This window comes from Rattus rattus, chromosome 1 (assembly GCF_011064425.1).
Source record: "Rattus rattus isolate New Zealand chromosome 1, Rrattus_CSIRO_v1, whole genome shotgun sequence".
Classification (NCBI taxonomy): domain Eukaryota; kingdom Metazoa; phylum Chordata; class Mammalia; order Rodentia; family Muridae; genus Rattus; species Rattus rattus.
This window is the reverse complement of record NC_046154.1, coordinates 131983607-132005919: the sequence shown is the minus strand read 5'-3', so window position 1 is coordinate 132005919 and position 22313 is coordinate 131983607. Positions and strand designations below refer to the sequence as shown.

At 39.6% G+C, this 22313-nt stretch overlaps 2 protein-coding genes across 2 annotated transcripts in view; both read left to right on the top strand.

Annotated features, from left to right (window-relative positions):
* Rad54b (RAD54 homolog B) overlaps positions 1 to 22313 on the top strand; it is a 68639-nt gene that overhangs the window by 18136 nt on the left and 28190 nt on the right. Inside the window, exons 3-4 of the mRNA XM_032905880.1 lie at positions 17202 to 17396; positions 19735 to 20016. Coding sequence (XP_032761771.1) covers positions 17202 to 17396; positions 19735 to 20016 — 477 coding nt within the window. The remainder of the gene's footprint in view (positions 1 to 17201; positions 17397 to 19734; positions 20017 to 22313) is intronic.
* Fsbp (fibrinogen silencer binding protein) lies at positions 4001 to 9433 on the top strand. Its single transcript, XM_032905867.1, has 2 exons — positions 4001 to 4495; positions 8213 to 9433. The coding sequence occupies exons 1-2, from the start codon at positions 4122 to 4124 to the stop codon at positions 8736 to 8738; spliced, it is 900 nt and encodes a 299-aa protein (XP_032761758.1). The 5' UTR covers positions 4001 to 4121; the 3' UTR covers positions 8739 to 9433.

Sequence of the window (22313 nt, the reverse complement as noted above, 5' to 3'; positions counted from 1 at the left end):
GGCCGGATGGTTTATGCTGAGCCAGGCCTTGTCGAGGCCAGATGGTCTATGGCTGTACTACTCCCCATAACATGTGGTGTTATTCCTTTGTGAGGTGCACTGGCCCTCACAGCAGGGTCAGTGGGGGATAGTTTAAAATCTTTATTCTTTCAGTCTCAGGCTTGTGGTCTCCCTATCTCACCTCCCAAGGGCTTGAATTACTGGTGGGTACCATTTCCTCCAGCTTCAGTGTTTCTTTTTAAAAAATTGAGGCAGGCTCTCTCTCCTTGTGTAGCCTGAGCTGGCCTGATTCAGCTGTGTCTGCTGGGGCTGTAGCGTGTGCCACCAAGCCTGACACAACTCTGTTTTGTACTGTCTGCTCTTATCATTCATAGGAGTTTATTTGTTTTTGTGGAGCTTGACCACAGAGCTCTCAGGAATGCAGTTTTTTCCACTTTCAAGATTGAGTCAAGGGGTTGGGGATTTAGCTCAGTGGTAGAGTGCTTGCCTAGCAAGCACAAGGCCCTGGGTTCGGTCCTCAGCTCTGGGAACAAAAAAGATTTGAGTCAAAAGTTGCTTATAAAATGGAGTATTGCAGAAGGCATGGCCTGAAAAACTACTTTTATACAATATACAGTAACTTAAAACAGGCTCTAGCCTGATCTCAACCCTATTTTTTTTGGGTGGGGGGGGAGTTACCATCTTACTTGTAGCACAGACTGGTCGTGGATTTGTTGTAATCCTGTCTGAGCTTCCTGAAGTCAGTTACACAGTGACCAGCCTCAAAGTCCCCTTACAGCTGAGTAACAGCGCAGAGGGTCAGGAACACAGTGGAAGCACTGTAGTGCCTCATAGGGTCGCCTCCAAATTGGGCATTAGTTTTATGTTATCAGGGCTCACAGCTAAGGGCTGGTTCATCAGCCTGTCAGTACCACCTGTATTAGTTAATTAGCATGTCAACACCTGCTTTGGGGCTGGCTCACTTCTGAGCTGCCTATGGTTGGCTCCTGTTGCAAACACTACATTATTCCAAGTCACACAAACTTGTGTTCCTAACAGTGAGAAAGCAGGGAAGACACAGGAAGTATGGTTCTGGCTTTAGTGTATGTAGCAGATACGTGTTGAAAGACCCCCGGAGCGGGGAAACCCTCACTCAAGTCTCGGGATGATGCGACCCCCCAAGAACTCACGTGAGACCGTCCTTGCTGTAATAAACATGAGGTTTATTGATAGGAACCAGTGCACTGGGGTCGAGACTCATATCCCACGCAGGGGCAGTGGAGTTCGACCCCCAGTAACTAAGACAAGGGGAATTTAAAGGAAGAAACCTCAACCCCAGCGGGTAGGGAGGGCATCATTGGAAAATGTCGAGAATACCAGTGAAAAATCACAAGGAGGAGCTTCCTGTTTCTCAAGATTGTTTACTTTATGGCCCATCATTTCCTGGGAGAAGCTTCCTGCTTCTCAAGATTGTTCTCTAAGGGCCTTATCTTAAGTCCTTTTATCTAGTTCCTGGGAGAGCAGGCTCAGGAAATGTGACCTTTTACCTACAGGTAGAGGGCAGGGTCTGGAATTTGAGGTATTTAGGGCTTTTTTAAACTTCCGACTTCTTAGCTGTATTTTTTATTCTTTCAGTGTCAGAGAATATGCCTCCTTGCCTCAGGGATGAGAGAAGGAATTCTGTTCTGAGATTGCCCGTATTCCACAGAACTTGGAGATGGAGCCCTATATTTCAGGAGTCTCTGTGTTGGATCCCAAATATCAGCACAATAGGAATTATAGAGTATATATTTTTGTCTAACGCATTGTTTTAAGTGTGCCATGTTAATATTGTTCTGTGTTAATATTTAGGAATCTACTTTCCTTTTTTTGCATGTGTATGTTATGTGAATGTGCACATTCATATTTGCATGTCTGGGAACCTGTGTGGGGGCTGCACGTGTGCAGAGGCTAGAATCGGTGTCCTGCCTTCTTTTATTGCTCTCTACTTTATTTACTGAGGCAAGCTTTCTGGCTAAACCTGGGATTCTCAGATTGGGCTAATTAGCCAGCCAGTTTATCCTGGCAGTCCCGTTTCTGCTTCCTAAATTTAGGGATTACAGATAGGTTGCTATGCTATCCAGTTTTTTGTTTTGTTTTGCTTTTAAAGACAGAGTTTCTTTGTGTACCCTGGCTGTCTGGGACTAGCTCTGTAGACCTCTGCCTGCCTCTGCTAGGATTAAAGGCCTGCATATATGAGTGTGGGGAACTGAACTCTAGTTTTCATGCTTGAATGACAGGTACTTGATTGTCTGAGCCATTTCATCAGCCCATGTTGTCTCTTGACACAAGGTCTCGTTATATATAACCCTGTCTAGCCTTGAACTTGTGCTTTCCTCATCCCTGGGAGTGTAAGCCACTACACCCAGCTTTTATTTCCTCCCTCTCTCCCATCCCTCCCTCCCTCCTTACCTTTTGGACATTTAAAGCATGCTGCGTTTTGCTAGACTCATTATTCTTGTTTATTGTCTAGCACTCTGGATAATCATGAATTAGAGGCCAGCCTGGGCTATTGAGAATTTAAGCTGTACAGGGCAACTCTATCTCATATCAACAACAAGCTCCAACAAAGTGAGGATTCAGTAAGTTTAGTTTGCTTCTTGGTTAACAAAATGAAAACAAAGTAAATAATTTAGGGGCTGGGTTGCAGGTCAGGGGTCCAGCATGGGTCCAGCATGGGTCCAGCAGTCATAGACCTTGTGCATCAGGAGACATCTGTGTAGCATTTCTGTGCACTCCAGCTTTCTACAAAGCAGTTGTATCTAGATCTACATTTACACATTTGGGGTCTTGTGCTGAGCTCAGTTATAGGTTTGGTTAATTAATCTATAGGGTTGCTCTTACTTCTTAAACATTTATTTATTTGCTTACTCATGTGCACTGTGGCTTTGGGAGTTGATATTCTTCTTCCACCGCATGGGCACCAGGGATCAGGTGCTTTCACCGTATGAACTGCCTTCCAGTCTTCGACTGAATCAAGTGTGCTCACATTTCGTTTGATTCACTTACCTCTTTAGTTTTGAGGTGCTAGAGATCCAAGCTGGGGCCTTGAACGTGTTAAGCGCTTGCTGCACCTCCAGTCTTTCACATGTGTTTCAAGTAATCCCCTGTCTGGACAAACATCATGAGAAAATAAGCTTGTTTTGTTTTCATGATTATTGTATGCTTCAATTTAGGATTAAATATGAAAACTCATAGCTAGATCAGGTGTTTCTTTTCATCATCTATGTTGTGTGATTAAGATAAAAAATATTGCTTTAATAGAAGTATGATTTTGTTTGTGCATGATCATGTCGTTTCTTACCATTAATTTTTACACATGATAAAGCAGGCTAGTATATTTACATACAGTACAGGTAGGATAATATTTTTATCTGGCTTTTAAATCTAGTATTCAATAACAGTTTGTCCTTGAATAACTAAATTATGCAGAGTATCCTACTATATGCTGGAAATGAAGAGGAAGCTTAGCTTTACTGCAGTCTGCGCTGGTGTAACCTAACTAGCTAGAGGCTATGCGATTCCTGATTGACAGCAGGACCAGCAGTATGCAGATTTTGTAAGGGAGAACAAACACCCAGCTCAGAAACAGTGATTAGAGCTTTGTCAGAAATCACTACATTCACCCCTGGTGTCTTGTATTTTTCGGTCTACTAGATCTGTAAACAACACAGAACAGTTCCTCTTTTGTTTTTATTAAAGTGATTTTGCAGTGCTGTTTCAGCCCCTGAGCCAGGCATACATGTGTGGAAATTTGAGATTCTCAGTAAATTAGCTAATTTTAAGCTGTGTTTCATGCTTATCTGTAGACCTTTGTGCATTAATCCTACCTTGAGCTGCTCCCTCTGCACACAAGTGTGTTTGCGTGTGCTTTCCTGTCTCTGTGAGAAGCTTTATGTAGGTCAGGCTTGGCTTAAGCAGCTTTCCCGAACCTGCGTCAGCTTAAGCTGCAGGAATTTTAATAAGCCCTCCCCTGTAGGCGTGGGCCTAAATGAGGCTAGCCTAGTTAAGCCTGATCTTTCTGTCTGTCTGTGAGAGGAGCTCAGCAGAGCTGAAGACTGCATGGTGGCTTCAGAAACTGCCTACTGAATTCCCAAAGAACAATGGTAGGAAAGGCCAGATCTTCCAATTTTACCTTGTCTGAGAAGCTTGATCTGCTAAACCTTGTGAAGCCATATGTGAAAATTCTCGAAGAGCACACTAATAAAAATTCAGTCATAGTGGAAAAGAATAGATGTTGGGATGTCATAGCAGTTAACTATAATGCAATTGGAGTAGACCGCCCTCCTCGCACGGCTCAGGGCCTACGCAGCCTTTACAAAAGGCTCAAAGAATATGCCAAGCAGGAGCTATTGCAGCAAAAGGAGGCCCAGTCAGATTATAAAAGCAGTATCTCCGAGCCAACCAAGAAGGTTGTGGAGATGATTCCCCAGATTTCCAGCTTTTGCCTGGTAAGAGACAGGAACCACATACAAAGGTAAGCTTTATTTTATTTTGTTGTGGGAATTATGGCGCCTCCTATCTCTTGGGCTCTGGCTTAGTTGTGCTAGACACGTGCATAGCAAGCGTCCCCACAAGGGGAGCCGTGAACAGTGTCTTTGTTTTGCTTTCTTAAAAAAAAAGTAAAGCTCTGAGGAATTTTCTGTTAGGTTAGACTTAAGCTATTTTTCCCTCTTCGATCCTGTAGTTTTTAGAAGTAAAGGTTAAAGAAGAATTAGTGGGAAGGAGCTTGCAACAGCACTAAATGAACTTTAAAGGCTTCATAGATAAATTGTACAGAATGATGGATTTTATTATGACATTTTCACATTTATTATGTATTTTGATTATATCTCAAACTTGTAAGCATTAAAATTAGATTATTTGCCTCTATGATAAATTATTCTTTTTTTAAGATTACATGCCATTAAAATGGTTTTTAAAATTTTTTTAAATAAAATTTATATGAAGTTAGTAGTTTGGGGAGCAAATGGGATCTTTGTTTTTTTATGAATTGTTACTGTGTATGTTTCCTGAATATTCACTAAAGTAACAAAACTTAAAATCAAACTCATTGATGACATGATTGTGTATGTGAAGACTGTTTTGTTTCTCTAGTGTATTTGAAGTTGATAAGATAGAAACATTAACTAAAGGAGCTTAATACCTAATTCAGAGGTTTGGGTTACATAACGGAATAAACTGTAATGGATAATGGTGTAGTTTCACTTTGATATTGGGCCATAGGAAAGGTAAACTTTCTCATACCGCGCTCTCTTAAGTTTTAAGAAGGGCAACCTGGGTTAGGAGTTGAAAACAATTTTGGGTTAGGTATGATAAATTGCCTAGGAATCTTAAAAACTGATACCTGTGACTAATTTAAATTTAATTCTTGACATAAGATAAGAATGCAGCTCTGTTCTTCTGAATCGGTTAAGGTGCTTTACACAGACTGTCAGCTGTTTGTGCGTTGAAGGTTTGCTCCAGGACAGGCGAGGTTGCTGATTACCTGTGGGACTTTGTGAAGTTGGGAGAGAAAACTTTTTAGCTGAGCCTGTCTGTTATTTCGGTGACATTAAAAATATTTTTTTAGTGTTTTACACCATACTGCTTATTTTTACCTGATAGCATAGATTAAAAACAACAACAACAACAACAAAATCACTGCATCTGGGAATTGAGGGCCTGGCGGTGCAGTGAGTGAGGTCTTGCGACCACTGACAGGCATTTTCACTGTGATGGCAAATGATGAGGTTCTGTGTTGGATGGCTGTAATCTCCACAGCGAAAGTGTTTGACACTGGACTTCTTTTGAATTTTGCCTCTTTCAAAAATAGCCTGGAGAAAAATGGCTTTTGTTTTACTGGTATATCTCTCCGGTATTAAATTTAGATTTTTAAAATCTGAAAAAGATACATAGAAACTGTGATTTTTAGTTAGCGGCATATTTAAAAAAATTCAGAGAATGCAGAAGAGCACATGCGTAGGTACCCCCCAACACACACACACGAGTTTTGATACACCAACATTTCTCTGATAGAAATGGCCTAACTGGTTTGTATATTTCCACATCTGTTGTTGAAATAGCACTGTTTATTAGGTTTAAAAAAAAGAATATAACTATGCCAGTAATGTTAGTATTTACATTGATATTTTTCTGCTAGCTTATTCATTTAATATATTTATGTATTTTTCTTACTTATATATGTATTTAGCTGAGATCATCTCAAATCCTAATTATCCCAGAAGTTTATAAATCTGTTTGGTTATATTTTAATATAAATATTACTACTAATTTGATTAGACTCTCTGCTAGGAAATTTTATGGTACATATGGATATTTTAAAAAATATTTATTGTATTTTCTAACTTTACAACTTAGAATGATTTTTAAAAATTTTTATGTCTCTAAAACTAGATAGTAGTTTTATAACCTTTCAATCCTCTAAATTTATTTAGATTTTTAGTTTTTAAAAATTTTTACTTCTGTTTATCTTTTTTGAGATATTGTTTCTAATGTATCTTATTAGAATGTTTCACTAAAGTGGAATGACTATTCTAGGTATCAGCATATTTTAATTTATATGAGAGCATAATGCCTATATTTATATGCTACATACTTCTTTGCAGTAGAAATTATGAAGATAATTTAAAACAATTTTTATTTATATTTTTAACTTTGTCTGATTGCAGACTTTAGTCTAGATCAGAGGTTTCAACCTGTGGGTCGTGACTTCTTTGGGGGTCACATATCTGATATTTACATTATAATTCCTAACAGTAGCAATATTACAGTTCAGAAATAGCAATGAAATAATTTATGGTTGGTCCCAAAGACAGTTGTTTACCATCTTCCTCAGAGTCATCAGCTTTTTATGGTTTGTAGGTCAGTCTAGGACTGAAGCATCTAAAAACCTCAACAGTGAGGGACAATTAATGTCTCTGAAAACATTCAGATGGTTTTTCTGGGCTAGGGAGGTGGCTCCTTTGGTAAAGGTATTTGCTGCCAAACCTGATGACCTGCCTGTCTTTGATCCTAGTACCTGCATGGTGGAAGGGAGGAAGGAAGGAAGGAGGGAGGGAGGGAGGGAGGGAGGGAGAACCAACTCCTATATTGTGTTCTGACCTCCATGCACACACAAATAAATAAATGTACACATGTAGAAAAAGTTTTTTGTTTTTTTAATTTAAGTCTGGGGAGATGGTTCTATTAGTAAAGTGCTTGCCCCGCATGAGACTCTGAGTTCAGATCCCTAGAACACATCTGAAAGGCTAAAAATGCCACTTTCCCCTGCACTGTGAGGAATTAAAGACAAGTAGACCACTGAAGTTCGTTGACAACAGCTTTAGCTCAGTGGATGAAGTGCAGGTTCAGGAAGGCCCTACATCCAAAAAAGAAAAAGAAGAAGAAGAAAAAGTAGAGGAAGAGGGTACTTGACAATGTCCATGAGTCTATGGGGCCCCATATTCATGTGTATACACACACACACAGAGAGAGAGAGAGAGAGAGAGAGAGAGAGAGAGAGAGAGAGAGAGAGAGAGAGCGCTTCAGTTCCTAGCACCTGTATGGCAGCATTGTAATATAGTCTAGAGGTCTTGATCAGGTTCATTCTGAATGCCAAGAAAAGAATTAGAAGGCAGAAAAAAATTCTTGTGCTGCAACAGGTAACCGAAAAATCTCAGATATCGCAGATAGCAGCAATAGAACCAGCATTGAAGAAAGGTATTTATTGGGGGTGAGGAAACATGTATGTAGTATACACACAGAAAAAGACCCTCTACAAAAAGGAGGGAGTACTCCCAAAAGCAAAACAACAACAACAAAACCCAAAAAAAAACCCCAAAAACAACCCACAACTTTATTTGGAGAGTGGGGTTGAGATAGGGTTTCTCTGTGTGGCCCTGTCTGTCTTGCAACTTACTATGTAGACCAGAGCAGGCTAGCCTCTGTCTCCTGAGTACTGGGATTAAAGAATTTTTACTGTGGTTGTTGTGTTTTTGACATAGGGTGTGGTCTGTAGCCATGACTGTCCTAGAACTTGAGATTGCCCTGTCTCTATCTCTTAAGTGCTAAGGTTACAGGCATATGCCACTACTCTCTATTCAAAATTTATGGTTAAATGTTTATCAATACCAAATATTAAATATAAATATGAAATTGTGCTGTAAATATATCATGCTATTGTTTATAATGTGTTTTTTTTAATGTGCTATAGTACAAACTTGGATGAGGCTGCCCAAGCTGGTACCAGTTCACTGCAGGTGATGGTGGATCACCATCCTGTTGCTATCACTGTAGAGGTGAAACAAGAAGAGGACATTAAACCGTCTCCTGCCCTGGTTTCAAGTCCTCAACACAATGATGCTTTAGAGCAACAAGAAGAACATGAATTAATGCATGTTGCGGAAGGATCCGTGTCGCCATCACTCTCTTCTGTTGATATGAGAATGACATCATCTCCATCTTCTGTCCCCAGGAGAGATGATGTTTTTCATCAGGAAAGTGGAGAACACTTGAGGTCTCTGCTAAGATGTGACCCTCAGGTCCTGCAGATGTTGAAAGAGGAACATCAGTTAATTTTAGAAAATCAAAAGAAATTTGGATTATATGTTCAGGAGAAGAGGGATGGATTGAAGAGGAGGCAGCGGCTGGAGGAGGAGCTGCTAAGAGCCAAGATTGAAGTGGAGAAGCTGAGAGCAAGTCGCTTACGGCGGGACCTGCCTGAGTATAGTAGTTTCTAAGAACTTTCCAGTTTGGGAATTCGATAATTTTAATTTTGTCAGAATTATTTTCATTTTGGAGGATCACGAAGCTCAGCACACGTCCTAAAAACTGTTAATTTCTCTTATAAAAAAGCTTTTGACATGATTTTCTTCTTTTCTGTCTTAACCGTCCTTTTTTATTTTCTGGAGACAGGTTTCTTTGTGTAGCCCTGACTGTCTGGAACTAGCTCTGTAGAACAAGCTGGCCTTGAACCTGCTTTTTTTTTTTAAAACACAATTTTCAAAGTATTTAATTTTCCCTTTAGATATTATCATTTACAGATTGGCTGACATGGTAATCCAGTTTGTTGCCTTCCCTTATTGTTTTCCTAAGACATTTAACTGTTGGCCTCATGTAAAGTCTTTTATTTTGATTATAAAAAATAATGCAAATAGAGTTGCATCTGCTGCATAAGCCTGTAACCTCAGCACTTGGGAGGGAGAGACAGATGAGAGAAGAGAAAGGCCAGCTTGGCTACATACCAATCTCAAGGTCAGCCTGTGCTCTGTGGAATCCTGTGTTACAGCAAAATCCACAGAATTGTATAAATGCATACGTGCTACTTCAAAGAACCGAATCTTTAACAGTTTTAGTTTCGACCTTAAAAGTTAGAATAGAGAGAGAGAGAGAGAGAGAGAGAGAGAGAGAGAGAGAGAGAGAGAGAGAGAATGATCGAGAGAGAGTTGGAAGCTCCCTAATGAGTAGTGAGCACATATTTTTACTGTTGACCTACATCACTATTCCTATTTTTTCTTTTTTGGAGATAAAATCTCACTATGTAGCCCAGGCTAGCCTGTAGTACAAGTTCCTCCTGCCCCAGCCTTTTGAATACTGAGATAGTAAGTTTCTGTTAAACTAACAGAAACAGAAAACTTGTATGCATGACATTGCATTGTTCTTATCTTTGGAAAGAGTGGTGGTAGAGTTGGAAGAGAAAACTCTTGAGTTTAGATGTAATGAAACCGAGCTCCAGGGAGGGCACCATAATTTATTTCAGGTATCAAAGCTTTTTGTGGCAGAGTACATTATGAATACTTAGTTTGGGGAGAGGTGGGGACAGGCAGGGGGAGGTAATAGTAGTAATTTTTATTCTTTGTTATAGAAATAAAGATCTAGGAGAATTTTGTTTTGTTTTGTTTTGGGGTTTTTTTTGTTTTTGTTTTTGTTTTTTGTTTTTTTGATCTAGGAGAATTTTAATTAAAACCAGGTTTGGTTGGAGATTTAGCTCAAGGGTAGAACACTTTCCTGACCTGTTTTGAGGTCCCATCCCCAGATGACAAAAATAACTGACTTTTACACATCGTTGGGTTATGAAACCCAGGGAGTGGGCTCCCCTCTTTTTTTTGTTTTGCTAAAAGAGATCAGATATTTTTATTGAAAATATTTTATATTTTGATCACGTGAGTAAGATTATCTTAATTCATTTTAAATGTTTCCTTCATAGTAAACTTAGAATATAACAAAATGAAAATTACTTAGAATGAAAACAACAAAGATCATATTTACATAAATATAACTTGTAGATTTTTTTAAGTATGATTTTTTATAAATATTGTATTCATGGAAATCTTGATTTTTTTTTAATAAAGCTTACATATTGAATTATGTATTTAATGTATGTCTTACATATTTGATTTCCGTTTTTTGCTGGGATTTTAATGAGGAAGAGCTTTAAAAAGTCAGGCTTTCTTTCGGATGGGGCAGGTAGAGTTTCAGAAATCCTGGGAGTAAAGTGAGCTTGGAGTCAGAGTAAACTCTTGTAAAAACTCGTAGACAATGGCTGAACTGGGTTAAGGTGCCCAAGCACAAACACTAAGCCAGGCAGTTTTTCAGTGAGGATAGGTAGAAAGCTTTGGTAACTTGAACAAGGGACTTTTTTTTTTTTTTTTTTTTTTTTTTTTAATCTCACAATGACCTGGAACACACTATGTAGATCAGGCTGGCTCCAGTCTCAGAGATCATTCACCTCCAGAGTGCTGGGATTAAAGGCTTGCCTGGTAGATATCTCTGTTGACTACATTGGATAGCTTCTGTTTACCTCAAGTTGAAATTTTACATGCAGGAATATTTCATAAATCTATTCTGTGTGAAAATTTCCAATGTTAAATGTTTGCAAGTCATTCAGAATGCTTTTGACAGAGCTTAGGCATGCCTGTGGCCCTGCCGGTTATCTTCCGGGCTCCCAGGCTTCCAGTTGGTGGTCTTTAGAGTAAAAGTCTCAGAAGGGGCTGGGGCTGTGATCCAGGACTTTCCTGATGTAACTGAGGCTTCAGATTCCATCCACAGCAGCTCACACACAGCAGAGTTAAGACAGTAGTGTCAGCCCTGAGTCAGAAACCAGGGCTGGGACTCAACTGTCTGCTGATAGGTCCTCTAGGGACTCTGGTGCTCGCTGGAGGGTAAGCACTGAACTTGGCGCTGAACTCAGCCGGCTCCTCAACAGTTCTTGTTAGAGTGGTGTGGGTGAGATGAGACTGAGCGGTGTTAACGATGGCAGTTGTTCCCAAATTAGGGATCTCGTTAAATGCTATTTTTTAAGATTTTACTGACTATAAAGTGAGAAGCTGTTGACAGCTTTTTGATTATAGAGATGACATGATTAAAGATGCGATTTAAAAAAAAAACAAACTCAGATTTAGTGATACAAGCTATGGTGATAGAAGTAGAAAAAGTAAATGCCGTGGGTTCTCAGTGGATTCTTAGGGCGTTGGGTTAATTTCCTTAGTTGAGCCACAAAAGCATTTCATGCTTTATACTCGCATAAGTAAAAATTTGTATTGTGAAGTGTGTTGAGGGCTGAGGAAGTAGCTCAGGAGATAGAAGCTTGCCTAGCGCCCAGGGGGCACTGGGAAAGGTTCTCAACGCTGCATGAACCCTGTGTGTGGGTGTGGTGCAGCTCTATAACCCAGCACTTGGCAGTGGGGGATCAGGAAGTCAAGGTCATGATGTATTATTCTCTCCCTTCTCCCCCAAGATAGGGTTTCTCTATGTAGCCTTGGCTGTTCTGGAACAACTCCTGTATATCAGTCTGGCTTTGAATTTACAGAGATCCACCTGCCTCTGTCTCCTGAGTGCTAGGATTAAGGACATGGCCACCATGGCCTCCCTTAATGGCAGTCAAGTTAATCTTTGTAATCTGTGCTATGACTTTCACTTGAAATGTAATGAACCTTCTAATTTGAGGTAGCATATTTTATAATATGATTTGAGTAAATAGGTCTTTTTTTGAAGTTATTAAAAGTAAGCTAAGATATGCAGTATAATTCATGTTATATTTTTCAGCATGCTACTGCTCATACTTGATAATAGAGTATTGACTTTGTATAGCAAGACCCATTTTGTTAAGTGTTTCTGTGGAAAATTAATACTGTGAAATGTTTCTCGAAAATAATTTAGTGTTTAAAGTATATTTTTTTGATGGTTTGGTTCTATAATCAGTGTGGAAATTAAAAATAGATGCAAAATTGCCTTTGAAAAATTCCTCTGTTATACATAAAATAGTATTATATTTGCATTTTTCTCTGGTATTGTTCAAATTTGTTGTTTCTCTATGTCAGGTGACACAATTTGGAAGCAGTTAGGGGCTATGTAGAATGAAACTTACTTTTTTTAAATTTTAAATCCAGAATTCCATTCATCAGAGTAAACACACTAAAGTTTTTATGAGTCAATACTGTTTTAATTATAAAAGTAATATAACATAATTCTGCCACATTCCTTTAATTCTTTTCCCTATGTAACCATCATTTCAGAGCATTTATGGGAATTCCCAAATAAGGCAAAAAAAAATTAGTTATTTGACCACAGAACTCTTCTTGAAACTCCTCCCACCCCACATGGCACAGATATTTTGAGCTAAACCTCTTTTTCTCTTTTCTTTTTGATATTGATACTTTTTGAATTTGAGGACTACTTATGAGAAAGCAGGCTGAGCAAACCGTTGGACTGCAAGCCAGTAAGCAGCACCCTCCATGGCCTCTGCATCAGCTCCTGCCTCCAGGTTCCTACCCTGCTTGAGTTCTTGTCCTGACTTCTTCATTGATGGACAGTGATGTGGAAGTGTAAGCCCAATAAACCCTTTCCTCCCCAGGTTGTTGTTTGGTTGTGGTGTTTCCTCACAGCAGTAATAACCCTGACTAGGACACTACCTTCATGTCTTTAGTATTCCACCTTTACAGTCTATCCTCTTATTAGTAGTTCATTACATTTTTATTATGAGATAGTATTCATTCCATGGTAAAAGTTCTTGTTTCCTTTGAGGCATGGTTTCTCTGTGTAGCTCTGACTGTCCTGGAGTCATTGTATAAATCTTTAGTGTAGATAAATATATGTTTTATACATAACACTTGAACTTTGATAGTCACTATTTTTATTTGGTGATGAAAGTTACAGGTAATTTTCAGCTTGAAGTCATTTGTTATTGTATACTTTAAGAAAATTATTTTATGTGTATGGGTGTTTTGCCTGTGTGTATGTCTGTGCACCACATGTGTTCTTCTGCCAGGGAAGAGGGCACTGACTCTCCCAGGACCGGACTGGAATTATAGATACAGTTGTGTTGGGGCTCAAATCAAACCTTGGTCCTCTGGTAAAACAGCCAGTGTTCTTAACCACTGAGCCATCTCTCCAGCCCTCATTGTTACTTTCTTTTGAGTGTAATAAAAGCTTTCTTGAGTGTAGGGTTGTAGCTTAGGTTATAGAATGCTTACCTAGCATACATGAAACCCAGGTTCAGTTTATAGCATTACACAGAGTATGTGCTTGTGTACCCCTATATTCTTAGCATCTAGGAAGTAAAGGCGGGAGGATCCCAGGAATTCCAGAAATCCAAATTTATTGGCTAGATTTTGAGGCCAGTCTGGACTACAGAAGACTTGTCTACCCAACCACTACCAGAAAAAAAAAAAATTGTTAAATTTCTATTTTAGTTACCTCTTAATGCATATGTGGTGGGTTGACTGAGAATGGCCCCATAGGCTCATATATTTGAATGTTTGACTCCTAACTAGTGGATTGTTTAGGAAGGCTTCAGACGTATGACCTTGATTGGAGGAGGCATGTCACTAGAAGTAGACTTTGCGAGTTCAAAGCCCACGCCAGACCTAGTCTCTTTCTGCTTTCTATGAGCGGCTCAGGATATAAGTTCTCAGCCTCTGTTCCAGCACCATGATCAGTTGCTACATACTCTGCTGTGGTGGTCATGGACTCACTCTCTAACACTATGAGCAAGCCCACAATCAAGAACTCTCTTGTCTAAGTTTGGGGTTTATTCTCAGCAGTAGAAGAATGACGACGACAGAAGATTTTGAAGTTCTAGAGGTTTTGTATTTAATAAAAAAAAAAAAATCTACAAGAATATTTAGTTTGGAATTGATTATATAAGACACTTTAAATTTCATGTACTCTCTTGAAAACAACTTGAATATTTAGAATTGTTAAAACAGAAAAGAATGTTAAAGTCTTGGACTTAAAGATAAATATTTATTTCATCCTATTCTTGGAAATCATTGCTTATAGTAAGAAATGTCAAAGGAGGGTATGGCGGCCTTCACCTTTAAATTCAGCCTTCAGGTGGATCACTGTGAGTTCTGTGTATCAAGTTCCAGGTCAACCAAGTATACAGAGAGTATTCAGTGTCTCAAAGAAAAAGAGATGAGATGCGCCCTGTTGATTAGAAATTACCCTATCTTCCTCAAGACTTGCTTTGACCATTTTAGTCTTGCTGCAAGGCCCTTAGGTCTCTTCTTTTTATCTGTTTTATTTGGGTGGGGGGGTGTTGATTTAGGAAGTATGTTCCAGAGTCTTGGAAGAACTAGAATGGAATGGATTTCAGAAACAAAAAATTACTATTCTAGTGAGATTTGGGGGAGGATAGTCTGGAAAAGATAAATTAATATTTTCTGTCATACAGGTGGCCTGCTGTAGGAGGTTGTATTCCTTGCTGCTGTTCCTAGTGGTCTTCATTCTACCCTTTGAAGTCCCGCATCTTTTCCCTTCCCTGATTTATGGGGTTCAATGACAGAAGACAACAGAAGGATTGATTGTGGTAGTCAAAATTCCAGGTGCACTTGGTATGCACCAAGTCACATTTTTGAGCATCATATGTATCTGTATGCAGGTGTGCGTATGCACACACAGACATCTGAGCTAGGTATTACAGTAACTTTTTCTGCATGCGTATGTGGTATAAATTTGCATGTTCTTGTGTGTGTGAGCTCTGGAATCCCAAGGTGGATATTGGCTATGTTCCTTCATTGCGTTCTGCTTATTTCCTGACTCGGGGTCATTCCCTGAACTCAGAGCTTGCTGTTTCAGACCGTCTGACTGGGCAGCTTGGCCAACTGTGCTCATCCGCTGCTCTACAAAACAGAGGGCATACTGCTGAATTTGAGAGCCTTTTGGTTTTAAAATTAATTATAATATCTGAATTTACAGAATCGAATTGTCCTTTTTCAGGAATGAGAACATTGGACGTAAAAATAATTTATTTTGGACTCCGAGAATACAGTAGAATATTTAATCTACTATATTTCTTTCCAGCATTTTTTTTTTCTAGAGACAAGGTCTAATTGTGTAAACCTGGGCTAGCCCACAACTTGGCACACAGCCCAAGCTGGTCTTTAACTGTGATACTCTTCCTTCCCTTAGCCCCTCAGACCCTTGCTGCCATGCCCAAGTTTCCAATCATTTGACAAGGTATCCCTCTCACTCTGGATGGTCTCGAAAAGTTTACAGGGGAATTCTTTTTTTCCCCCTGGGTAATACTAACAGAAAGCAGAACAGATTTTAAAGATGCCGTGTGTTTTTGCTCAATGCATGACTGTTACTGGTGGGAATTATGTGCAAATAACCACACATTTTTAAAAATTATGTTTATGTGTATGGGTGTTTTGCTTCCACATTAGTCTGTGTACCATGAGTACCTGGTACTGTTGGAGACCAAAGAGGCATCAGATCTCCTGGAACTAGATGTGGGTTCTGGGGGTCAAACTGGTGCCTAGCAGGAGCTGTTCTTTTTTTTTTTATTAGTTCACAGATGGACCGAAATATCCTTCTTTTTGCAAACCTTAAAATTGTCTGATAGTAAATCAGACAAATCAAAAATAATCAATGCATGTTCAGATGTCTTTTTAAACAAGATCTTCACTATATAGTACAGGCTGTCCTGGAACTCACTATATATTATCCTGCAGGCCACCATGCCTAACCAGTAGGACCTAATTTATTTTAAAACTAATCAGTTTTTTGAACTAAAAATTGCTAGATAAATACAATGGTGACAGAATTTAGTTACATAAATTTGAGTTAGCAAAATTGCATTGGTTAGAAATAATGGATATGCTAGCCATGGTGGTGGCACATGCCTTTAATCCCAGCACTTGAGAGACAGAGGCAGGTAGATCTCTGAGAGATCAAGACCAGCCTGGTCTACAAAGTAAGTTCTAGGATAGCTAGGGCTATTCAGAGAAACTCTTTCTTGAAAAACAAACAAAGTTTTATAATTTGTGGCCACACAGAATATGGAGGATATTATGTAAGTGAAATAGGCAACTACTGTAGGATTTCATTTGTATGTAATATCTATAAATGTTAAGTGAGAGGCAGAACATGGCAGCCACCAGGGAGGGGATGGGGTGGGATATGGGGGAGGTGTCAGTTAAGACATAATGTTTAATTTGTACAACACAATATGTATAAATTTGTCAAATAAAATAAATGAAGGAAAAATAGAACTTTTTAATCTGAAAAAAAGAAAAAACTCTGTAAGCATATTTTTTTCTCAGCTTGCCATGTTAATTAAAGCAGTCATTAAAATATAATTTTACATATTTCTAGACAGTGGAATAGTAGCTTTAATTTCTAAGGTCCCAAGGTTTTTACAGTGATATGTTACACTATTTCAGTTGAATGTGTGTAGCTTATGGGTGACAGAGCATTGCACTCGTTACACTCATGGTAACGCTTGCGCCCAGTATTTCGACTGCTCAGTTTCTTAAATACCAAAATGAACATGTCACATACTCTTTAATTTTTTTTGTTTACATTCTTTTTGGCAGCATTTGTCATTGGCAACAGATGACAATTTGTGGGAGAGTTGATTCTCTCCTACCACGTGTGTTCCTGGGACCAAACCACTTGTCAGGCTTAGCAGTGGGCGCCTTTACTCCCTGAACCGGCCCACTGACCCAGATACTTTTATATTCTTTCTTAATGCATTCTGATTTCCTTGTGCACAGTCATTATTGTTGTTATTATTATAGACAGACTCTTCAGACAGCGTAGGCGTGACCTTGAACTGATCCTCTTGCCCCTACCGCCAGCATTCTGGTGGAACCCATGCCGTGGTATTGGTGTGCCGATTTGCTTTTGTTTGAATGAGCTTGATACTTAGAAATTAGTCATCCCCAATAATAATGTTTTAAATTTCCTTTTTATTTCAGTTCACTTGGCCTCTAAAGAAATCATAGAGTCCAAGGCACAAGAAGAGGAAGCTAGCAGCTTGCTTAAATATTTCAGTGTCGTTTGGTGTAAAGCTTCAAAGAAAAAACACAAGAAATGGGAAGGCGATGCTATTCTTATTGTAAAAGGAAGGTCGTTCATATTGAAAGATATGGAAGGAAAAGATATTGGAAGAGGTATTGTGATATATGTTATTCGTATTTATGATTTGGTCAAAATATTAGTATATTTTTGGTGCCGTACAATTGAAACACAGTTGGGCTTGATAAAGGGACAGATTGAGAAGTTATTTAATTGAATGTTGTGCCTCAACTTTGTATGATACATAATGTTTTTCATAATAGTGACCCAAATACTCTTATGAGCTATGCTAGTCCATTAGGGTACATTCTGTCCAGTTTTCTGAAAGGAGCCCACCAGCCTTAGCGGTCTTAGCACTCTTCTGAGACTGAGGCGTTTGTCTTGGTCGTCCCCTCCCCCACTGCTAAGTGATTGAAATTGTTAAGAGCGGCCATTAGTAGGCGTTTAGTGCTGTCCAGTTTCAGTACTACTCAATAAAAATTTCAAATACAGAATAAGGAGATAGGGGTTGGGCCTAACTAGATCCACACAGCTAAGTTGGAGGGTGCCATTGTTTCAGAGTAACGTGTCCTAGTACAGAGCAGTCTGCAGGTCCAGAGTGTGTCACATGAGTGTTTTTATTTTGTCCTCTATTGTTTAGTTTTGAGTTTGGCCAGACTATAAAATCTTTTGTATATATTCGTTCACTCACATAAGGATATAGTTTATAGTTTGTTTAATTTTCAGCTTATATGCTAGCTCCTAGGACTAAAGATTCAAAGTAAGAATAATTTATAGCTTTGTTAGGAGAAGTTGCTGTAACTGATAGTTGGAAGTGGTGAGATAACTGTTTCAGTGAGAATTCCTGCTAGCTGGAATGCGATGGGGCCAGCTTTTCCATTGCTGCAACCAGGGAGGGCCAGCTGTGTTCAGCCCTCCAACATCAACTGGGTCACAGGCGACACCTCGGCCACAGTCATCTGTGTGACCTTTGGTAACATGGGCAGTGGATATGGACACAGACCCCTGCTGCTGCAGGCCGTGGATCCAGACATGGCCCTCGGCAGTAGGCCAGGACCCCACCATGGCCTCAGGGTGTTCCTCACCACCCTTGCATCCCCAGTCCCTTCTTTCTGTCTTCATTGTGCACACATCATTTTGCTTCTGTTTCCCTCCACCTCTGATTTTCCCACCTCTGGTACCTGGGGCCTCTGGGTGTCTTCTGCCCCTCCATGACTTATAGCATGGTTAGGGGGCAGAGGTGGAGTAGGAATGGGTTTGGGGGGAGTTGGGGTGTTGTCTCAGTTGGGTTAATTTCTTAAATACTTTAAAAAACTTACTTATGTACTTATTTATTTATCTCTTTTGTGTGTATGGGGGAGACCACACATGTGCAGTGGTGTATGTATGTATGGAGGGAGGTTAGAAGACAATTTTTGGGAGTTGGCAAACTCTGGACTAGCTTGCCCTAGAACTTTCAAGCAATTCTCCTGTTCCAGATTTTTCATCTTACCATAGGAGTGCTGGGAAGTGGGTGTGAGAGAGTTATTTCTTAGTTAAAAAGTACATATTGCTCTTCCCTTGACCTCAGTTGACTTTCCAGCACCTACATAGGTGCATATATTATTTATATATAAGTAAATAATAAATCTTATAAAAAGTGCTGATATTATAAATACTACTGAATTAAAAAAATTTAGCTTTTTATTTATTTTTTTAATTTTATTTTTCTTGGATATTTTATGTATTTATATTTCAAATGTTATTCCCCTTTCCCCCTCACCCATAATCCCTCCCCGCTCCCCATGCTTCTGTGAGGATGCTCCCATTCCCACTCACCCACTCCCACCTCAATGCCCTGGCATCCCCTACACTGGGTAAACAAGCTTCACAGGACCAAGGGCCTCTCCTCCTATTGGTACCAGACAATGCCGTCCTCTGCTACATGCAGCTGGAGCCATGGGTCCCTCCATGTGTGCTCTTTGGTTGGTGGTTTAATCCCTGGGAGCTTTGGGGGTCTGGTTCGTTGATACTGTTGTTTTTCCTATGTGTTTGCAAACACCTTCAGCTCCTTCAGTCCTTTCTCTAACTCCTCCATTCGGGGTACATTTGGCTTTTTAGTTTTGGGAATTAAACTTGAGTCATTAGGCTTTCTCACCTAGCATGTTGAGCTATTTTCTGGCTCTTTTTTAAAAAAATCAGAATGATAAATTATGTTTCTGTCTGATGAAATTTTTTTTTTTTCGGAGCTGGGGACCGAACCCAGGGCCTTGAGCTTCCTAGGCAAGCGCTCTACCACTGAGCTAAATCCCCAACCCCCTGTCTAATGAAATTTATATGTAATTTATATGCAGTGCATAACGTTTATTTTGTACAGTCATGGAAAGGTGGCTATTTTATTAATAAGTTTTCTTAGAATGTCAGTACAATTAATTGTTTCTGTTTTTCTTAAAGGCATTGGATATAAATTCAAAGAGCTTGAAAATGTAGAAGAAGGCCAAACATTGATGCTTGGTGGGAAAGAAATAGAGATCCTGGGTACAGTCTCTGCTGAGGACTTCAACAGTGGCAAGTGTTTTCAGGCTGGAAGCGGAAGTCCTGCCGTCCCAAGTTCTCAGGCTGCCAGGAAATGCTTTTCTAACCCTTTCAAGAGTGTGTGTCAGTCAACTCCAGCAAGGAGAGACAGAGGGAATGACTGGCAAAATTGCAAACCTCGCTATGACCCATACACACCAAGTAAGAGTTCACAGGATTAAAGATAATCCAACTTTCTGTTTTCGCTGTTTAAAGACTTTTGCCACAGACCACCCAGGGGAGTGTATCAGCAGAGGGACCAAGGCTTGGATTTCAGGTAGAGAACGGATTCGGAGTGACAGACAGACACAAACTGGAGGTGTGTGCTGCTGCGGAAAGCTTTACTGCTTGGCACAGATTTAAGCGTTAGAACAGGTGCATCATAATTGGCAGTCATCCAGCTCTTATTCATCACCCCACCAAATGTCCCTTGCAAGGAGGAAAGCTGAATGTACAGTCCAGGAAACAGTTCTCAGCTGCAGACAATAGTTTAGAAAACTGCAGTTATACTGCCAGACTGGTGGGCACCAGATATGCATTCAACATTTATCTTTATTTTAATAAAGTTTAAACTCTGTGTTTATGGCCCCTCAGAATAATATGGAAACTTTGGTAACCATTCTATAATTTCTTTTATTTCTTGTTCAATGTTAGTTTCTCTTTTCCTTCTAGTTAACTCTTGATAAGTTTGTTCAACTTGTTGGAACTTATCCATGGTCTTTCTAAAAGAGTCACTACTATTCTGAATCATGCTAAACAAAAGTTTCCCAAAAGGGGGAAAAGGCTTTTCTGGAACAGTCATGTTGTTAGTAACTACAGTTGATTTCTCTCCTATTTACTGGGAGCTAATGGATACAGCAGTTGAATTAATCGCAGCCGTTGAGTTTATCAGGATCATGATGGTGCGAGACGTTTCCGTCTCTGAACTTTCAGTTCCTGTGTCATCTAAAGGTACATGACCATCTTCCCACACTGCTATATTCTTAAAATCAGATATTGCTGACAGGCTTAAAGCTGCTAAGATCACCAAGGCTAGAACACAGAAGGCACCTCCACCGCAAGCATAGACCCCAGTCATCATCTTTTTGTAGGGAGACTGCAGGGACCTCCAGGAGGCCAAGCCATTCCAGGCACACGCCTCTGTTCTGGGTAGAAACGAAGCACAAGAGCTTCAGGTCACACAGGCTCCACTGGAGTGGGTGTGGCAGTTCCCGGTTTTTTGTTTTTAAGACGAAGCTCCAGGATATCTTGCCTGATGGTATGGAGGGACTTCAGGATCAGCATAAAAAGAATAGGGAAGATTAATAATACAACAGTCACGAGCCCTGACCCTACGGCTGCGAAGATGCAATACTGAATCCAATCCATAGGATTCAAAGCTTTCAAACTTTTAGTAAACGATGCTGCAAGTTTATCCACCTTCCAGGCATCTAAATCTCTCTGACTCATGGCTGTAATCTGTTCCTGTAATTGTTGCATGTCATAAGAAATATTTGTATCCTTCCAAACTCCTAGCAAATGAGCTTTAGTTCTACTCCAATTCTCTGATTCTTTATAAAGTAAAGGAGTCACACAGATAAAATGAAAATTAGAATGACATCTGGTGGCAAGCCTGGTCTTAAGAGACTCAACATCTTGTCCTAATTCTAAAATTACCTCTTTTAAGGCATTTATTCTTGCTTCTAATTTTCTTCTAATTTTCTATCAATAAGATGTTGCGCTGAGAGAGCCACAGAAATATTTCTGTGTATTTCATTAACAAGAGTAGCTGTCTGCATCTCTTTAACTAAAGCTGTAGTGGGTACGGCAAAGGATGTTAGGATAGCAATCAATGCCAAAATTCCTAAAATTAAGGTGGCCACAAATCTCTTAGGTCTAATTAAGTCATTAATGGTTTCTAAAGCTTGTAATCCAGAATTATCAAACCAAGGATCGGAGCCAAAGTCTACTGGCAGCATAACATAAGCAGGTCATTTTACAATCAACATAACAGCAATTTTTTTTATCCAATCTAGAGGAAACACAGACAAAATACAGGCTTCACAAGTTACTTGATAAGATCCTCCACTATGGCTAATATTCACCACTTGTTTATGTCCAAACAACATAGCAAAAGGATATGCCACACAGGCCATCTCGGTGAGTGGTGAACTTACTTGTGCTTTCGGTTTTTGAAGCAGTACCATGTTAGCGGCCGCTGCTAGACGAAACAGATCTGGATGTGCAGTAGTAAATCCTTTGTTTGAGTCCTTGTGGATCCAAACAGGCTCGACCCATCCTGGTGTGAACCACCTCCTAACTGGAGCATAGCCAGTGGGCTTATACCCTTCAAATCTCTGAGATATTTATTAAATATCCTAAATAATCATAATTTATAGATGACACAGAAAAGTCCCAAATCTCATCTAAAGCACCTACTGGATGGAACTTGGTTCCTGAGTGAGGGGATCCACACTGTA

What these genes read in the sequence shown, in the direction of transcription:
- Fsbp (XM_032905867.1), top strand. Translation starts at nt 4,122, where the DNA reads ATGGTAGGAAAGGCCAGATCTTCCAATTTTACCTTGTCTGAGAAGCTT. An exon ending in GACAGGAACCACATACAAAG is followed by an intron (nt 4,496 to 8,212) that starts GTAAGCTTTATT and finishes AATGTGCTATAG; the next exon opens with TACAAACTTGGATGAGGCTG.